A 13,540-nucleotide genomic window follows, 5' to 3' on the forward strand; every position below is an offset into this window, starting at 1 on the left:
AGAAATACAAGTAGGCCTGTTAAGCCTACCTTGGAAGTACTGCTGACTTTAAAGCGCAGTGGTCGTCGCGCTGCGCATCCTCCTGAGGGGTCCCCCTCTGTTGTAAACAAATCCAAGAACGCCGCACATGTTACGGGTTGATTGTAATGTTTGCGATATTGACGCTTGTAAAAATGGCGGCTGATCTGTCACTAGCATACCAACTAACCAAATGTAACACGCAATAAAAGGTCAATTAATCTAAGTTAAATATCTGCTGAAATTGAACAATAATTGCACGCTGGATTGAGATCACATTTTCATGATTTTCTTGAATCAGTTGAATGGGGCTCAGCTACTGTTATCGCTCGAGTCATAGAGCTAGACGTACGCATGTACGCATGTATACGCCAACAGATTATCAACGACCGGGCTCTAGTTTTCGACATCGCTAGCAAGGACGAGAGCTTTCATTTCAAGAGGCCCGACAGGAGTACAAAGACAACAACCCGAACTACAGAAATCTACAGCTCGCAGAGCAATGCCCGCTGCCGCAAGAAGCATCTCTGCATCTGTTCCGTTCCGTGCTCTGTATGAACGTCCGTGTCAAACCGGGTATATGGCGCGCTACACTCTGCTGTGGAGAATCCAACTCAACTACAAAGTTTACCCCGTTTGGGGGTGCAAACGAGAATTCCGAGTACAGGTATCAAGTCAAGCGAAGGACCTTTCATAGGTCTTCTTGTTATGTGGGGGTTATCTCACTTGAAAGAGGATTCAGACCTACCCGGTAATCAGGAGGTACAACAACGAAGTTTGCCCAGCACCGGTAGGCCTACACCAGCTAGCGGTTGATCACTGCCATGACCGTGCACAGGACCGGGGCACAGGATCTCTCGATACGTCTATGCACGGTGTATAGCCGTGCAATTTTCCTGCCAAATGCCGCGAAAACCCGCTCGTTTTGTCTATTATTTCCTGTCATTTTACTATTTCTTACCACGTAATACTAGGAGAAGTAAGACATGGTGATCAACAGTTGGTTGTGGGCCAAGTCGTCGCGGGCCGGTACGTGTGGGACCGGATTTTCTATATCCGTTTACGTCAACGAGGTGACCGTCTCCCAACAACATCTCCCGTGTCCTGCTCTGGCTTGCCGATCATGGTCTTGAGTGTAATTTTTGTGTTAGGCATTGTGCTTGTTGCTGGTCTACATATATAGGCAATGTTGATCATTTTAGTTATGCATTTTCACTGTACTGTACGTACATAGCATTGTGTACAACCAGCGTGATCGCGCGCGATCAAACCTTTTGTTCACTGTGTCTGCGTGCAGTAAACTCAGCGACATAATGTGCTGAGTGTAGTGTCCCAATGTTCGTAGCTCTACACGAGTTTATAGATAGAAATACACCACTGAAGTTCGTTTCCGATCTTAATATTTTACTATTGCATGATGTTGAGTCTTACAAAGGCCTTAACAAAGTGGGGGACTGCTCCCATCTCACTCCTATTGAAGTTGAGAAGACTTATTATGTTTACAAAAATTTATGTTTATCAACAAAAAAATCACGCACGCGCAGCGCGACGACCACTGCGCTTTAATACATGTGTAAATATAATCACATAGGATTCTTGTGAATATGTTTCTTAATATTGCAAAAAACTCATTGAGAATTTGCATTCATTATAAACTTAACAAATCTAAAATGTTACCCTTTTCGAGGGTAGGTTTCTAAAAAATGACCCCTCCCAATTCCCTGACAGCTTCCGAACGAACCCGAGCACAATGCGTAAGCGCCATCAACAATACGACTGTGGGGGAGCAGCTTCGGAATGGAAATTCGTCGCCAATTGGAAAATGTAATTTCAATTGAACATGTAACAAGAGACTTTCAATTAGCCAAATGTTACGCAGGGCAATTTTCATATTTATAACTAAAGTAATATTGGAATAGTGTGGTAGTTGTCTATTAAAAGAACGTGACACATTGAAATCATATCGAATGTCGGTGACAAAGGATTACCTGTTCTGTTAAATGTTTTGGCTTTTGTATGGTATGTTATTCCACAGGCACTCGGAGTGTTCATTGCAGAGTTGCTTTTTCATTTTTTCAATTATATTTTTGTTATGTATATAGATCACGAGCGTCTGTGGCTTAAACCGTAGCTTGGCACAGAACTCATGTGTTTGTCTTTTCGGCAAAACCCTCAATGAAGCCAGATGGAAAGGTTTTGTCATTGCCCCTATAGAAACTACAACTCACACTATAACTTCTCAGCGGAGAAACTTGTGTCAGGTAAAATCATCAAACTTAGCGGAAATAAACACGATTTCCATGTTCTATAAAGTCCATTTACTTATTTTACGCTGCATGTCAGATGCTTCAGCGTTAATCTTTCTTTCCTACCTTAGTTTTCTGATACGAGCAGTAACGTTTACTTGAAATCACATGTACGTCGGGTGGTAAAAGGAGACAAATTTACGAGCGTATTAAATTTTGTCAGAAAGCGCCTCGGGGACAGATATTCGGACTCTCAAACCTTATAAATTCTTTTCTGATCTACCACTTGTGGGGTTCATGTTAAAGCTCTTGGTGTGAGACAACTTTTCACCAGCTCAGTCCGAAAATTGTATTTTTCTACGTAGAGTTAACACAGGGATGGTGGCCATTTTTAATTTCAAATATCGGTAAATTTTGTAATGAGTAATTTGTTTCTCTAATTCCAAAATTTGTACGTCGGCGACTCCCGATTTTTAGTCTTGATTTCGAAAGAGAAATGACTGAAATATTTCTTGAGGAAAGTTTGAGCAAGTCTTTCACTTTCGAGGTGCATACTACCTTAAAGAAGGCCTCGAGATATACACAGACGATTAGCCAGCAAATATTTTTTTTACAAAATGAGCGCGCAAATGACACAGCTTCAGATAGATGTGTTCAAAAATATAATTGCAACTTAGAGGGCGCTCCGCACAGCCGGCGTGTTGGGGATGCTTTTTTCAGACCATTCTGTAAAACTAAAAGTTGTACATTTTTTTAAATGGTGTTTTTATTTAAAGTTATGTAGCTTCATGTTGATTGATAAAATATCTGCTCTCAGTTTTATTCGTGAATAACTTAAGCTTTAAAAAAGATTTCTCCTAAAACCAATACAAGGTGAAAACACATCTCGTTTCAAATTGCGCTGACGATCCCTGGTAACCAAGTACAATATAACTTGTAGTCATTGTGGTATTATTTTCACTAAATAATTCAAAAATGACACACAGCTCCTACAAAAGAGTATTCTTGTGACAATATTTGGAACTGTCAGTAGTTCTTCAGCTAACATCGATCTTTTCCCGGTTATCCCACAATGCATCGCTGCGGTCGTTTAAGATTATTTTTACCCACTTGAAACAAAACGGTTTTTATATTGTATACATGTTTTACCACATTATCCAGTAATATCGTCCATAATGCCAAAAGCAGTTTGGTGCTTTGTGTTTCAATCGGCGACGAAAGTAGCGGTAAGGATAGCATCAGCCACAAAGGGAAACATAAATTATTCGCCCTGGCGCGAAAAGCATCATGGAGTCGAGCAAGGAATAAGTGACTATGTTCAACGTATAGCAATAAAGGTGGAATGTTGAACTCACACATTTGTTGTACGAAGAAGAAGAAGAAGATTTTTCAAATTAACGTTTATTACTAAAATTAAACTCCTATACAGAAAAGTACATATCAAATCAATTCAAATTTTGAGACGAAAAGCATAAATGAAATCAGACAAATGCGTAATAGCAAATGATGATCAATTACTGAAAAAACTAAGCAAAGTTGGACACTATAAAAACCGGCAAAAACTGCAAAATGGCTATGACACTGAAGCTGAAGCGAGACGGAGAGAACTGGTGAAAAGGCAAACAGGTAGCTATATCACTAGAAACATGAGGAAAGATACCAATTAAATCTGAAAAAAGCACAATTTTGTCATTGACAGAAGGCAAGATGCGAGGTGCATGAAAAATCTCCATTGAATAGGAGAAAGCAAAAAAACTTCCGAAACAAGAAAAGAGCGACAGAAATTTGCAAAGAAGAAGAAGAAGAAGAAGAAGAAGAAGACCATATATAAGAACGTTGGCTCAGGATGAAAAGGCGATTTTAGAGACAGAAAAGGTGAATAATTACGTTTTTCCTTCTGGTTCTCCGTAAAGAGCAAATTTCTGGAATTTACGCAAATTTATGCAAGCCTTTTTGGGAGTCCTATAGTAATCCAGTGTATGCAAATACGTGTACCCCTGCTATAAAACCTGCACGAAATTACAGAGGAACGTTGGGAAAGAACTGAAGAGATATCTCCGCCTCCTAAAGATTGCAAAATAAGAGTGACTTTGATAAAATTGCAATTTTTTTTTAAAATTTCGATCATTCGTAATATTTAAAATTCCCGCGAGAAGTTTAGGTCATACTGTTCACATTAAGAAATGGTCTTTCGAACTTCCCTCATAAATTATAAAGACTGGTTTCTATCGCTTGAACGAGAAAGCACGATTGGAATGCATTGTGCGACTGTCACACCTTTGTTTTGCGCTACATGCACTAGGTCCAGAGTTTCACATTACTATTAAGGTATACGTGAATATTCCCGTTTCGATAGCTCTCGGTGTCTTATCGGTAAATCTGACAGTGAGCCTGCGTACTGAGTTCTATTTTAAACCGAGTTACAAGTCCAAAGTTCAGCTACCAGAAGGCCATTTTACTCACTTCTCGCACAGCCATCATGTCGACGATCTCGAAGGACGCAGTCGTGGGATTCCTCACAGATCTTTTAGTCGGCGGAACCGCTGCAGCCATCTCCAAGACGGCTGTAGCGCCGATAGAGAGAGTGAAATTGCTTCTTCAGGTAAGAATATAGCTGTGCATTTTATTGTAATATTGGACGAACAAAAAGAACAATCTGAGGTGCCTACGTGCAAACCGGTGTCCAATAAAACCATGGTCGTTCTTTGTAATGGACTACCAAAGGCCATGACAAGTTTGTCTACCATATGAATACTAAACTACCAAATTGTTACTGAACAAAGTAGTCAGCAATGTTGTTTTGGAAGTTAGTCTTCAACAATTGTCTAATTTTGAAGTCTTGATCTTTCCAACTAAAATAGGAAGAATTTTTAACATATCCTTTTATCTTTGCCACACACCGTGACAAATTTATCGATAAACCGGGCCGGTACAATTGTGACGTAAGCGTTCCGCTTTTGTCAGGGTACAGGCTGGAAGGTCAGATCTTTGGTACCGGTATTTTCAATGAAATGTTGGAACGATTTCAAAAGTTGACGGCGCCACATGTTCAACAAAGTCTGATCGTACAATTCTGCTGAGAACTGTTGCTTCAAACATCGGCATGGAATTGTCGCTGTCACGTGGTTAATGCCAGCAAGTTCATGTACAAAGAATCTGTAAATGTTCTTCAGAAGAATCGCGAGTTATTTTTATTCAGCCGTAAATTTGATTTACATAATCTTAAATTTGAATAGGTCCCATGTAGGCCATATTTTTCGAACATGAATACTGTAGAATACAATGTCATTTTTAAAGGAAGAACGCTCGCGCCGCGCAGCGCTGACAAATTTTCAAATCCCCAAAATCTATCACATCCTTTCATGTCTAGAGTTTGTGTGGAGCCATTCGAAAACCAGAAAGAATATTAAAATACAAAATAACGTGGAAATCTAAACTTAATGTTTGCCCCATAGAGTTACATCTACAATGTGGCGGCCATTTTTAATTTCAAGTGAAGTAAAATTTTGGTACTTTGCTTCTGTGATCTAACGTTTTCTACTAGATTATGGATTAGTGGTTTAGTATGTTCTTGACCAAATTATGAACAAACGTTTCAAACGTTAATTTTCGAAATTCTTACTTTACAAACAAGCAAACAACGTTGAACTTCATAGGTGTCTGGGTGTTCGCAACTTGAATTGCCGCCTTGATGTCCGCCGAAGTGAAAGCCATAGTTCGTTCTCTCCATCAAAAAGGGTGGCAAAACTGTGCGGGAAGTCGAGCAACCTTCAAAGACTGGGTTGGAAATACAAGTAACGGAGACTTGCAGCCCTCACCTTATCTACGGTACATGCTGTACAAAGGGGACAGTTCCAACAATCTCATCGTACGATCATGAGGTCTTTGATATTGTGACCAATACAGGATATGAAGTGCAGTGGCAGATGCATGTTTATATTCATTTTTTTTTTCATTTTCACAAAGAAATACATCAATGCTGTATTTCCAATAATTAATGGACATTGTTTAACGCGATGGACAATAACGTGATTTAAATTCTAGTATTGAACTGGGAAAAATCCCGGCATTACACTTGCCGGTTTTCTTCGATAAACCGATAGCGGGCGCAATCTGCGCAACTGCTAGTTTCAGGCGTAGACCCTGGGTTTTCTCTGCAGTCTGTGTTTCAGGTGATATTTTTCATCCTCGTCTTTCTAGGTCATTCAAATTCACAGTCATGTATATATTTAGTTTAATTTTGTTGGAAAAATGTATCTTTTAAATAAATATGAATTTTCAAGCCATCGCTTACCTGCCACACAAGTTTCCCCCCAGCTCATTAGTAATACAGAATCAACGAGAAATTATATCAACGTTAGCCTTCAAAGATTAAATCCAGATAATAATAACACCTATATAATGTGACTAACTTAGAAACGAACCTTTTTAGAAAATTGACATTTTTTGAAATAGATGAGCAAGATGACTTTGGTATACTTCGACGAATTTTGAGTATGAGAAAAAGACCGAGGTTTCATATGATTACGTCAGATTACTATTGGACGTGATAGCCTGGTAGCGGTCGCAAGTTTTTGGAAACGCAATTTTCCATGAGCAATTTTTACTCGAATCTGTTGACAGGCATCATGTCCTCTATATAGACCATACCACCTCAGTGCACGGCCTTTGCGATAGTGCACTATTTCTGTTAATCATTGTTGCGATTATTGGTTGCTAGACAAATGTGCATATGCCGTTTACGTGGACATACTGATAAACATCTGGCCGGTTATCCGAAACCAGCATTGTAATGGACTTCCGAACCTTCACCAATTCCAACTTTTGCAAAATTTGTTGCCGTAAAGAGACCGGTTAATTTCCGACGATTAGCAATACACGCAATTGTGCTTGGTTTTTTTGCGGACAAAGTGTCGGTCTTTTATCCTACAGCAGTGATGTATATCTTGTAACCAGAGCAAAGTCCAAGAGCTGCAGAAACCGTTGACATAAAAGGAGAAGCTTAGTTTGCGACGATGAGCTAAACACTAATACCTTTATTTTCGAATGCAGACAGAAATCTAGAGATGAATTGTAACACACCGAAGAGTCGTCCAATGTTTTATCAGATATTTACCTTATCATCGACAGCTAACAATAGTTTCAATGATAGGCTGAAGTTACCTTTTTAGTATTTGCCAAAAGCATTCGAATTAACACTGTACTGTAACAGTGTGACAAGTCCAACAAGTACTCATCAATGTCATCTCGACCTTGAGTGGTGTGCCCTGGTTTGTTCCCTTGTACTTTAGCCCGAAAAGCAATTGCAAAGAGAATTCATGTATTTTAGGAGTGGTCTCAATTGGACATTAGATTCGACCGAGAAACTGTTTAAGCAGTCTAATAAATGTGATATGATGCCATCTCTCTCTCTCTCTCTCTCTCTCTCTCTCTCTCTCACGAAATCAAACATACTGTGAATTAATACTGGAGCGAACTGCAAAAGACATATAGATGGGGATGTATAACGAAAGACCAAAAAAAAACTTGAGATAATACATAGGTTATGATAAAAAACTTCGGTTACACTGTTTCCGGGCACTGACAAGTCAATTCTTCCAAAAGGGAATTGAAAATAGACACAAAACGGACAGAACATGTTAAAGCTCGCACATTGAACTATAACAAATTATGGCGCTGTTACCATGCACCGCTAGATATTTACCAGCAGCCGTTTGAGCTGATGGATGGGAATGTTCCGATCGGATTAGTTAGTTGTACCTTTCTGAGGCAAAGTGACAGCGTCGACAAGCAGATGAGCTATCTGCAATAATTGCCTGACCTCAGTGTTGGCGCCCCGTACGAGGTCACCCGATTTAGCAACGTTGTCGCAACTGAGCGACCAAAGGGCAAATATCACCTCGCAGCTACATATAAGGCAATTAACATTAACTTAAATCGTTGTGTCTGTTGTATTTCACTAATTTTTTTTCTATTGCGTTTTAGGTCCAAGATGCCCATGTCAAGATCTCACAAGACACGAAATACAGGGGTATCGTTGACTGCTTCGTCCGGGTAACCAGAGAACAGGGATTTCTTTCTCTTTGGCGCGGCAACTTCGCCAATGTTCTCAGGTACTTTCCAACACAAGCTCTCAATTTCGCCTTCAAAGACAAATACAAGCAGATTTTCGTAGCCGGCATTGACAAGAAGACACACTTCTGGAAGTTTTTCTTCGGTAACCTGGCGTCTGGTGGCGCTGCCGGTGCAACGTCTCTCTGCTTCGTCTACCCGCTAGATTTCGCCAGAACACGTCTTGCCGCTGATATTGGCAAGGCTGGCGGCGACAGAGAATTCACGGGTCTCGGCAACTGCCTGGCTAAGATCTACAAGTCAGATGGACTTCGTGGTCTCTACCGAGGTTTCAACGTCTCCGTACAAGGTATTATCATCTACCGCGCCTCGTACTTCGGCTGTTTCGACACGGCCAAGTCGTTCGTACCCGACAAATACCAGAGGAATGTCATTCTGTCCTGGATGATCGCCCAGACCGTCACGGTTTGCTCCGGTATCCTCTCCTACCCACTCGACACCGTCAGAAGACGAATGATGATGCAGAGCGGTCGAAAAGACATCTTGTACAAGAACACCATCGACTGCTGGAAGAAGATCTACGTCAATGAGGGCGGTAGAGCGTTCTTCAAGGGAGCCTTCTCCAATGTGCTCCGTGGCACAGGTGGCGCCCTTGTGCTCGTTCTCTACGACGAGATTCAGCATTACTTAATCAAACCGAAGAAGCCCAAGCAGTGATTTTGACTGCCTGACAATTTTGCTACCCAGTCGTCATCTCAATTTGCTCACTTGGTGTCAAAAGAGGCACGACGTTACTGCATTGTGTGTCCTAAGTTTTTGGCGGGAACTCTGACGTTAGATTTTTTCGAGGGTTATTAATTTTAGTTTGTTGTTTCAGGAGTCAAACCATGTAGACACCTATTTTTTTCATACTTAGATATTTTGTGCCCTGTTGAAACTTTACGATGTTATTCATGGAAATCAAGAATAACTTTTCGAATAGCTGACTCATGTCTGAAATAGTTTTGAAAATAATAAACTGTAAAGCTGTACATATTAATAAAGAATCATGCGTAAGTTTACTCTGAAACTTAAAACTCAATGACTGCTAAACACCGAGCCCGGTGTTTGTACGGGTCAAGACTATTGGTGCATTAGACTTTGTATTATCTGAAATGCTATCTTTGTTCCGAATGAGCTTAATCATATAGAAAGAGGAGTAAAAGAAGAAATGATTAAATGATTTGGGTTATTCAGGAGCCAGACTGTAGAAGGAAAAACGAATGAGAATTCGAATTTTGACATTTGTTTTCGCGCCGTTTTCACGCACGTGCTTCAGAAAAAGCAACTGAAGAAGTGAGCTCTTTCTGTCAAGGCTTTGCATTTCTATCGACAAAAAGAAAATATATTAGGTACAGGCATGTACCGGCAAACCAACTGCAGCACGTTTCAATTTATTGCTCTTTTTAAAACCTGTATTAAGTATGTTTGCATGATTGACCAGAATAAATATGTAAATAAAATTGTGATGCATCTCTTAACTACCTTGGCATTTGTTTTTTCCTACCACACTCCCTCCATCACGGTGGCAGAGGGCGCTTTGGACGACCCATGCACGTACTTGCACTACTTTTTAAAAACAGTTAATTGGGACGGACAATATTGATTGCGTTTCTTGCGGCGTTATGTCAAGAGGTGTGTTATTACTTCTCTTGCACAAATAAATCACATGAAGTTTTTGGAACCCCGCCATTATTCTGCTCTCCGAGCTCATTACGTGGGCTTTCTTGAAGCATGCGAAGATATACCTAGTAACTGATTATGGAAGAACTCAGTAAAATCTACTGACTGACACCGCTTGCTTGAACAATTAGATATTACTGTTAAAGTAGTACGCGCCTCCTAACTGAACAACTTGAACTTTTTATCAAACTTCCTTAAAGAGAGTTTCAACATTACAAAATCCACGGTTCATACCAAATTAAGAATGAAAATCAATGGTCACTGTGCAAATCTTTGTTCTGACATTTTTCGAAATTCAAAAATGGCCGCCATCCTTGTAATAACTCTACGGGAAAAGATTTTTCGTCGATTTTCGCAAAACTAAAACGGTGAAAACTTTATTCCCTCGAACAGCTCCAAAATGAGCCCCACAAGCAGTAGACCTGAAAAAAAAACTGTGAAAATTTGAGACTCCGAATATCTCTCCCCATATGCGCCTTCCACCTATTTGCCCCATTACACCCAACAACCGTGCATCAGCGGAACACAGTGAACACGATTGGAACTAATTTTAGAGAATATGATCTTCTAATTGTTCAAATTTATCAAAAGTGTTATGTGTCCTGTAGCTTAAAGTTGCAATATTACAAATTACCCATAAAAACAAATGAATTGCAAAGAAAGAAAAATAGATGAGGTATCCTATCCTCGAAAATTTGTTTCAACTGTGTTCGTTGTGAGCATGCGCTTGGAGCCCGTGGATCAATCGGTATTTCAGTCTCTGATAAAAAGACAATTTATGCGGCTATTAGTGGAATTTTGGGCGTCGCAGCAACTTTTGTCTTTTTCTGTGATTTTCCCTTTTGTACAGACCAATAAAAGCTATTACCTGAAAGACTTCGTCGAATATTAACCGATATTGTATCATCACCTGTCATTGAGGTAACCTGCAGTACCGTGATGGTATTTCCCTTCTCACTCTCTCGACACTCACATTAAGGAATCGACCATTTAAAGCTAGGGAGGGGATGGCCAAAAGAGGTGAGAAACTATTACCTGGGCAAAATTTGTTAGAAAAAGATTACTTTCTGCTTGGCGTTTTCCCCAGAAACATTAACTTTACCGTTGGCCGAACAAAGGCGCCGAGTTCATGCAAAAATGTGCATACCATGTAAACCAAAGAAGATTGTCAAATTTTAGAATGCGACTTCTGACCATCCCATCCAAAATTATGGGGTGCGTCGGTAGCGAGGGATGGAGTAATATAATGCATGGTGAGGGATGGGGTGAGAAATTGTGTTGGCATGCAATCTGATCACATGCGGGGGACTCGTCCACCTTGTTTTATGAGTGTGTGTGTTTGTGTGTGTTTGTGTCTGTATATTTGTTATTTTTAATAAAAGAGCGAAAGGCTCTTTTGTTTACATCTATAGAGGGAGTGACTAACCCTAGCCCAAACCCTAACCCTAACCCTAACCCTTACTTAAGCCTAACCCTAACCCTTACCATCGGAAATACAAACAAACAAACAAATAAACAAATAAATAAATAAACTACTCTTTATTGACAAATATAAAAATAAACAAATAAAATAACAAATACCCCAACCCTAACCCTAACCCTAACTTAAGCCTAACCCTATCCCCTAACCATCGGAAATACAAACAAACAAACAAATAAATAAATAAATAAACCACTCTTTATTGACAAATATAAACAAAAGAGCTTTTCGCTCTTATTTTATTAAAAATAACAAATAAACAAACACAAACACACAAAAACAAACAAACACACACATTAAAGAAGGTGGACGAGCCGGCCCCCCGTGGTCTGACGACAGCTGTTAAATGAATGAGTCACGCTCGCAATGAAACAGAAAGACAACGTAAGTTTGCTGTCATCCACGGGCAACGCTGACTAGTACTCATGTAATGTTCTGAGTTCAGATCCTTCATGCAGTGTCCACCACACACCAGCGTTCTCCGATAAATGGTTACGTGATTATTGTTAGGCCAAACAAAAAAGATCGTTTCTGGTCACCGCGCACGTCATTTCAGAACCTGCACGTCATGGCTTGTTTTGTTTTGTTTGGGGGGAGAGGGGAGTTACATAATCATCAGTATAGCTATTCTTGATATCCCTGTTTGCATGTCCAAAAATGCTTAAAAGAAAACGGAAGTATTATGCAGCCAGTGATAAAAGACAATAACTGTTGTATCAATGGTGCTAAACCGGCATTGTTAGGGAAAAAAGACAGGAAAACAAAGAAAAAGAAAAAAATAGAAAAACGCGTCGCCGCATGGGTACTTTTGCTTTTGCTGAACGTCAAGGACGAGTCCGTGTTTCAACTGACGACGTCCGATAAAAGAACCCTCCCTACAGAATTCAGTGAATTGGAATCTGCCAACCAAAGGTAACAAGGAAGAAACAATTTGATACATTCAGGAGAGAACAGAAATGCAACGAAACAAAACTTCGGCCATAAGGGACCGTTCAGTTTTTACGGCCGGGGGGCGGCAAAATCCGGGGGGGGAGGTCATTGTAATTTTGGAATCCGCAAAGGGGGGGGGGGGTCATCGCTTTTTCACTGGTAGGAAAGGGGGGTCAACACATTTTCAAAAACATAATACCTACAATAAACTTCACTTTATGCCATGGCCATGATCAACCCTCTTTACCGGCGGGCCACCTTCGGCGGCCCACTACTATAAATTTACTTTATGTAATGGCCCATAACCCTCTTAACGGGCAGACGCCTTTGGTGGCCCACTCTAATTAGGTTTACTTCATGCAATGGCCATGATCGACCCTCTTTACCGGCGGGCCGCCTTCGGCGGCAATACTATAATAAATAGGTTTAATTCATGCAATGGCCGTGATCGACGTGTGGCCCATGAGCCTCTTTACCGACAGGCCCGGACTTTGCCAACCCACTACAATATGCAGCGGGCTGCCTTCGGCGGCCAACTCATATTACAGTAGTATCTGGTTAAGTGCCTATCTCATCTTTGAAAGACCATTTACATGCTCGCGACCCTGAATGGTAGCACTGAGACAAAAAGGGGAATTTGCATAACAGTGTGATGGACATAAGCTGTCTATGGAAATGAAGTTAAAAATTGCCTTACAGTTGTCCTAATTTAAAGACGTTTGCATGGATGTGGCTGAGAAGTTTGTGCACTGGCATCTCTGCTACACGGATAAAGTGCGCCGCGTACCGGAGTTCAAATCCAAACCGTGCGGGTAAATTTGACATATGGGTTTTGGTTATTTTTCAGCCGTGGGTGGGCGGGTCATCAAATTTTTTCGTCTGACAAAGGGGGGTCATCTTTTTTTCACAAAAAATGCAGGGGGGAGGTCTATATTTTTTTGAACACCGACGACAAGATTTTGCCGCCCCCCCCCCAGGCCGTAAAAACTGAACGGTCCCTAACCGAACAGTGCAGTGTTGCGCACTGACGCGTCTCCTATTTGCTATAGAGGGCGCCATGTAAATCATCTGC

General features: G+C 40.7%; 1 protein-coding gene across 1 annotated transcript; it reads left to right on the forward strand.

Annotated features, from left to right (window-relative positions):
- The first annotated feature begins 4,491 nt into the window (after nucleotides 1-4,491).
- LOC139122700 (ADP/ATP translocase 2-like) lies at nucleotides 4,492-9,856 on the forward strand. The gene is made up of 2 exons (XM_070688319.1): nucleotides 4,492-4,866; nucleotides 8,250-9,856. Exons 1-2 carry the CDS (start codon nucleotides 4,744-4,746, stop codon nucleotides 9,051-9,053), a joined length of 927 nt encoding a protein of 308 aa, XP_070544420.1. The 5' UTR covers nucleotides 4,492-4,743; the 3' UTR covers nucleotides 9,054-9,856.
- Nucleotides 9,857-13,540: the final 3,684 nt, after the last annotated feature.

Source organism: Ptychodera flava, chromosome 22, assembly GCF_041260155.1.
Source record: "Ptychodera flava strain L36383 chromosome 22, AS_Pfla_20210202, whole genome shotgun sequence".
Lineage (NCBI taxonomy): Eukaryota > Metazoa > Hemichordata > Enteropneusta > Ptychoderidae > Ptychodera > Ptychodera flava.

Excerpts from the sequence above, each read along its gene's own strand:
- LOC139122700 (XM_070688319.1), top strand. The coding sequence starts at position 4,744 with ATGTCGACGATCTCGAAGGACGCAGTCGTGGGATTCCTCACAGATCTT. Across the intron at positions 4,867-8,249 it reads GAGTGAAATTGCTTCTTCAG|GTCCAAGATGCCCATGTCAA; the intron begins GTAAGAATATAG and ends ATTGCGTTTTAG.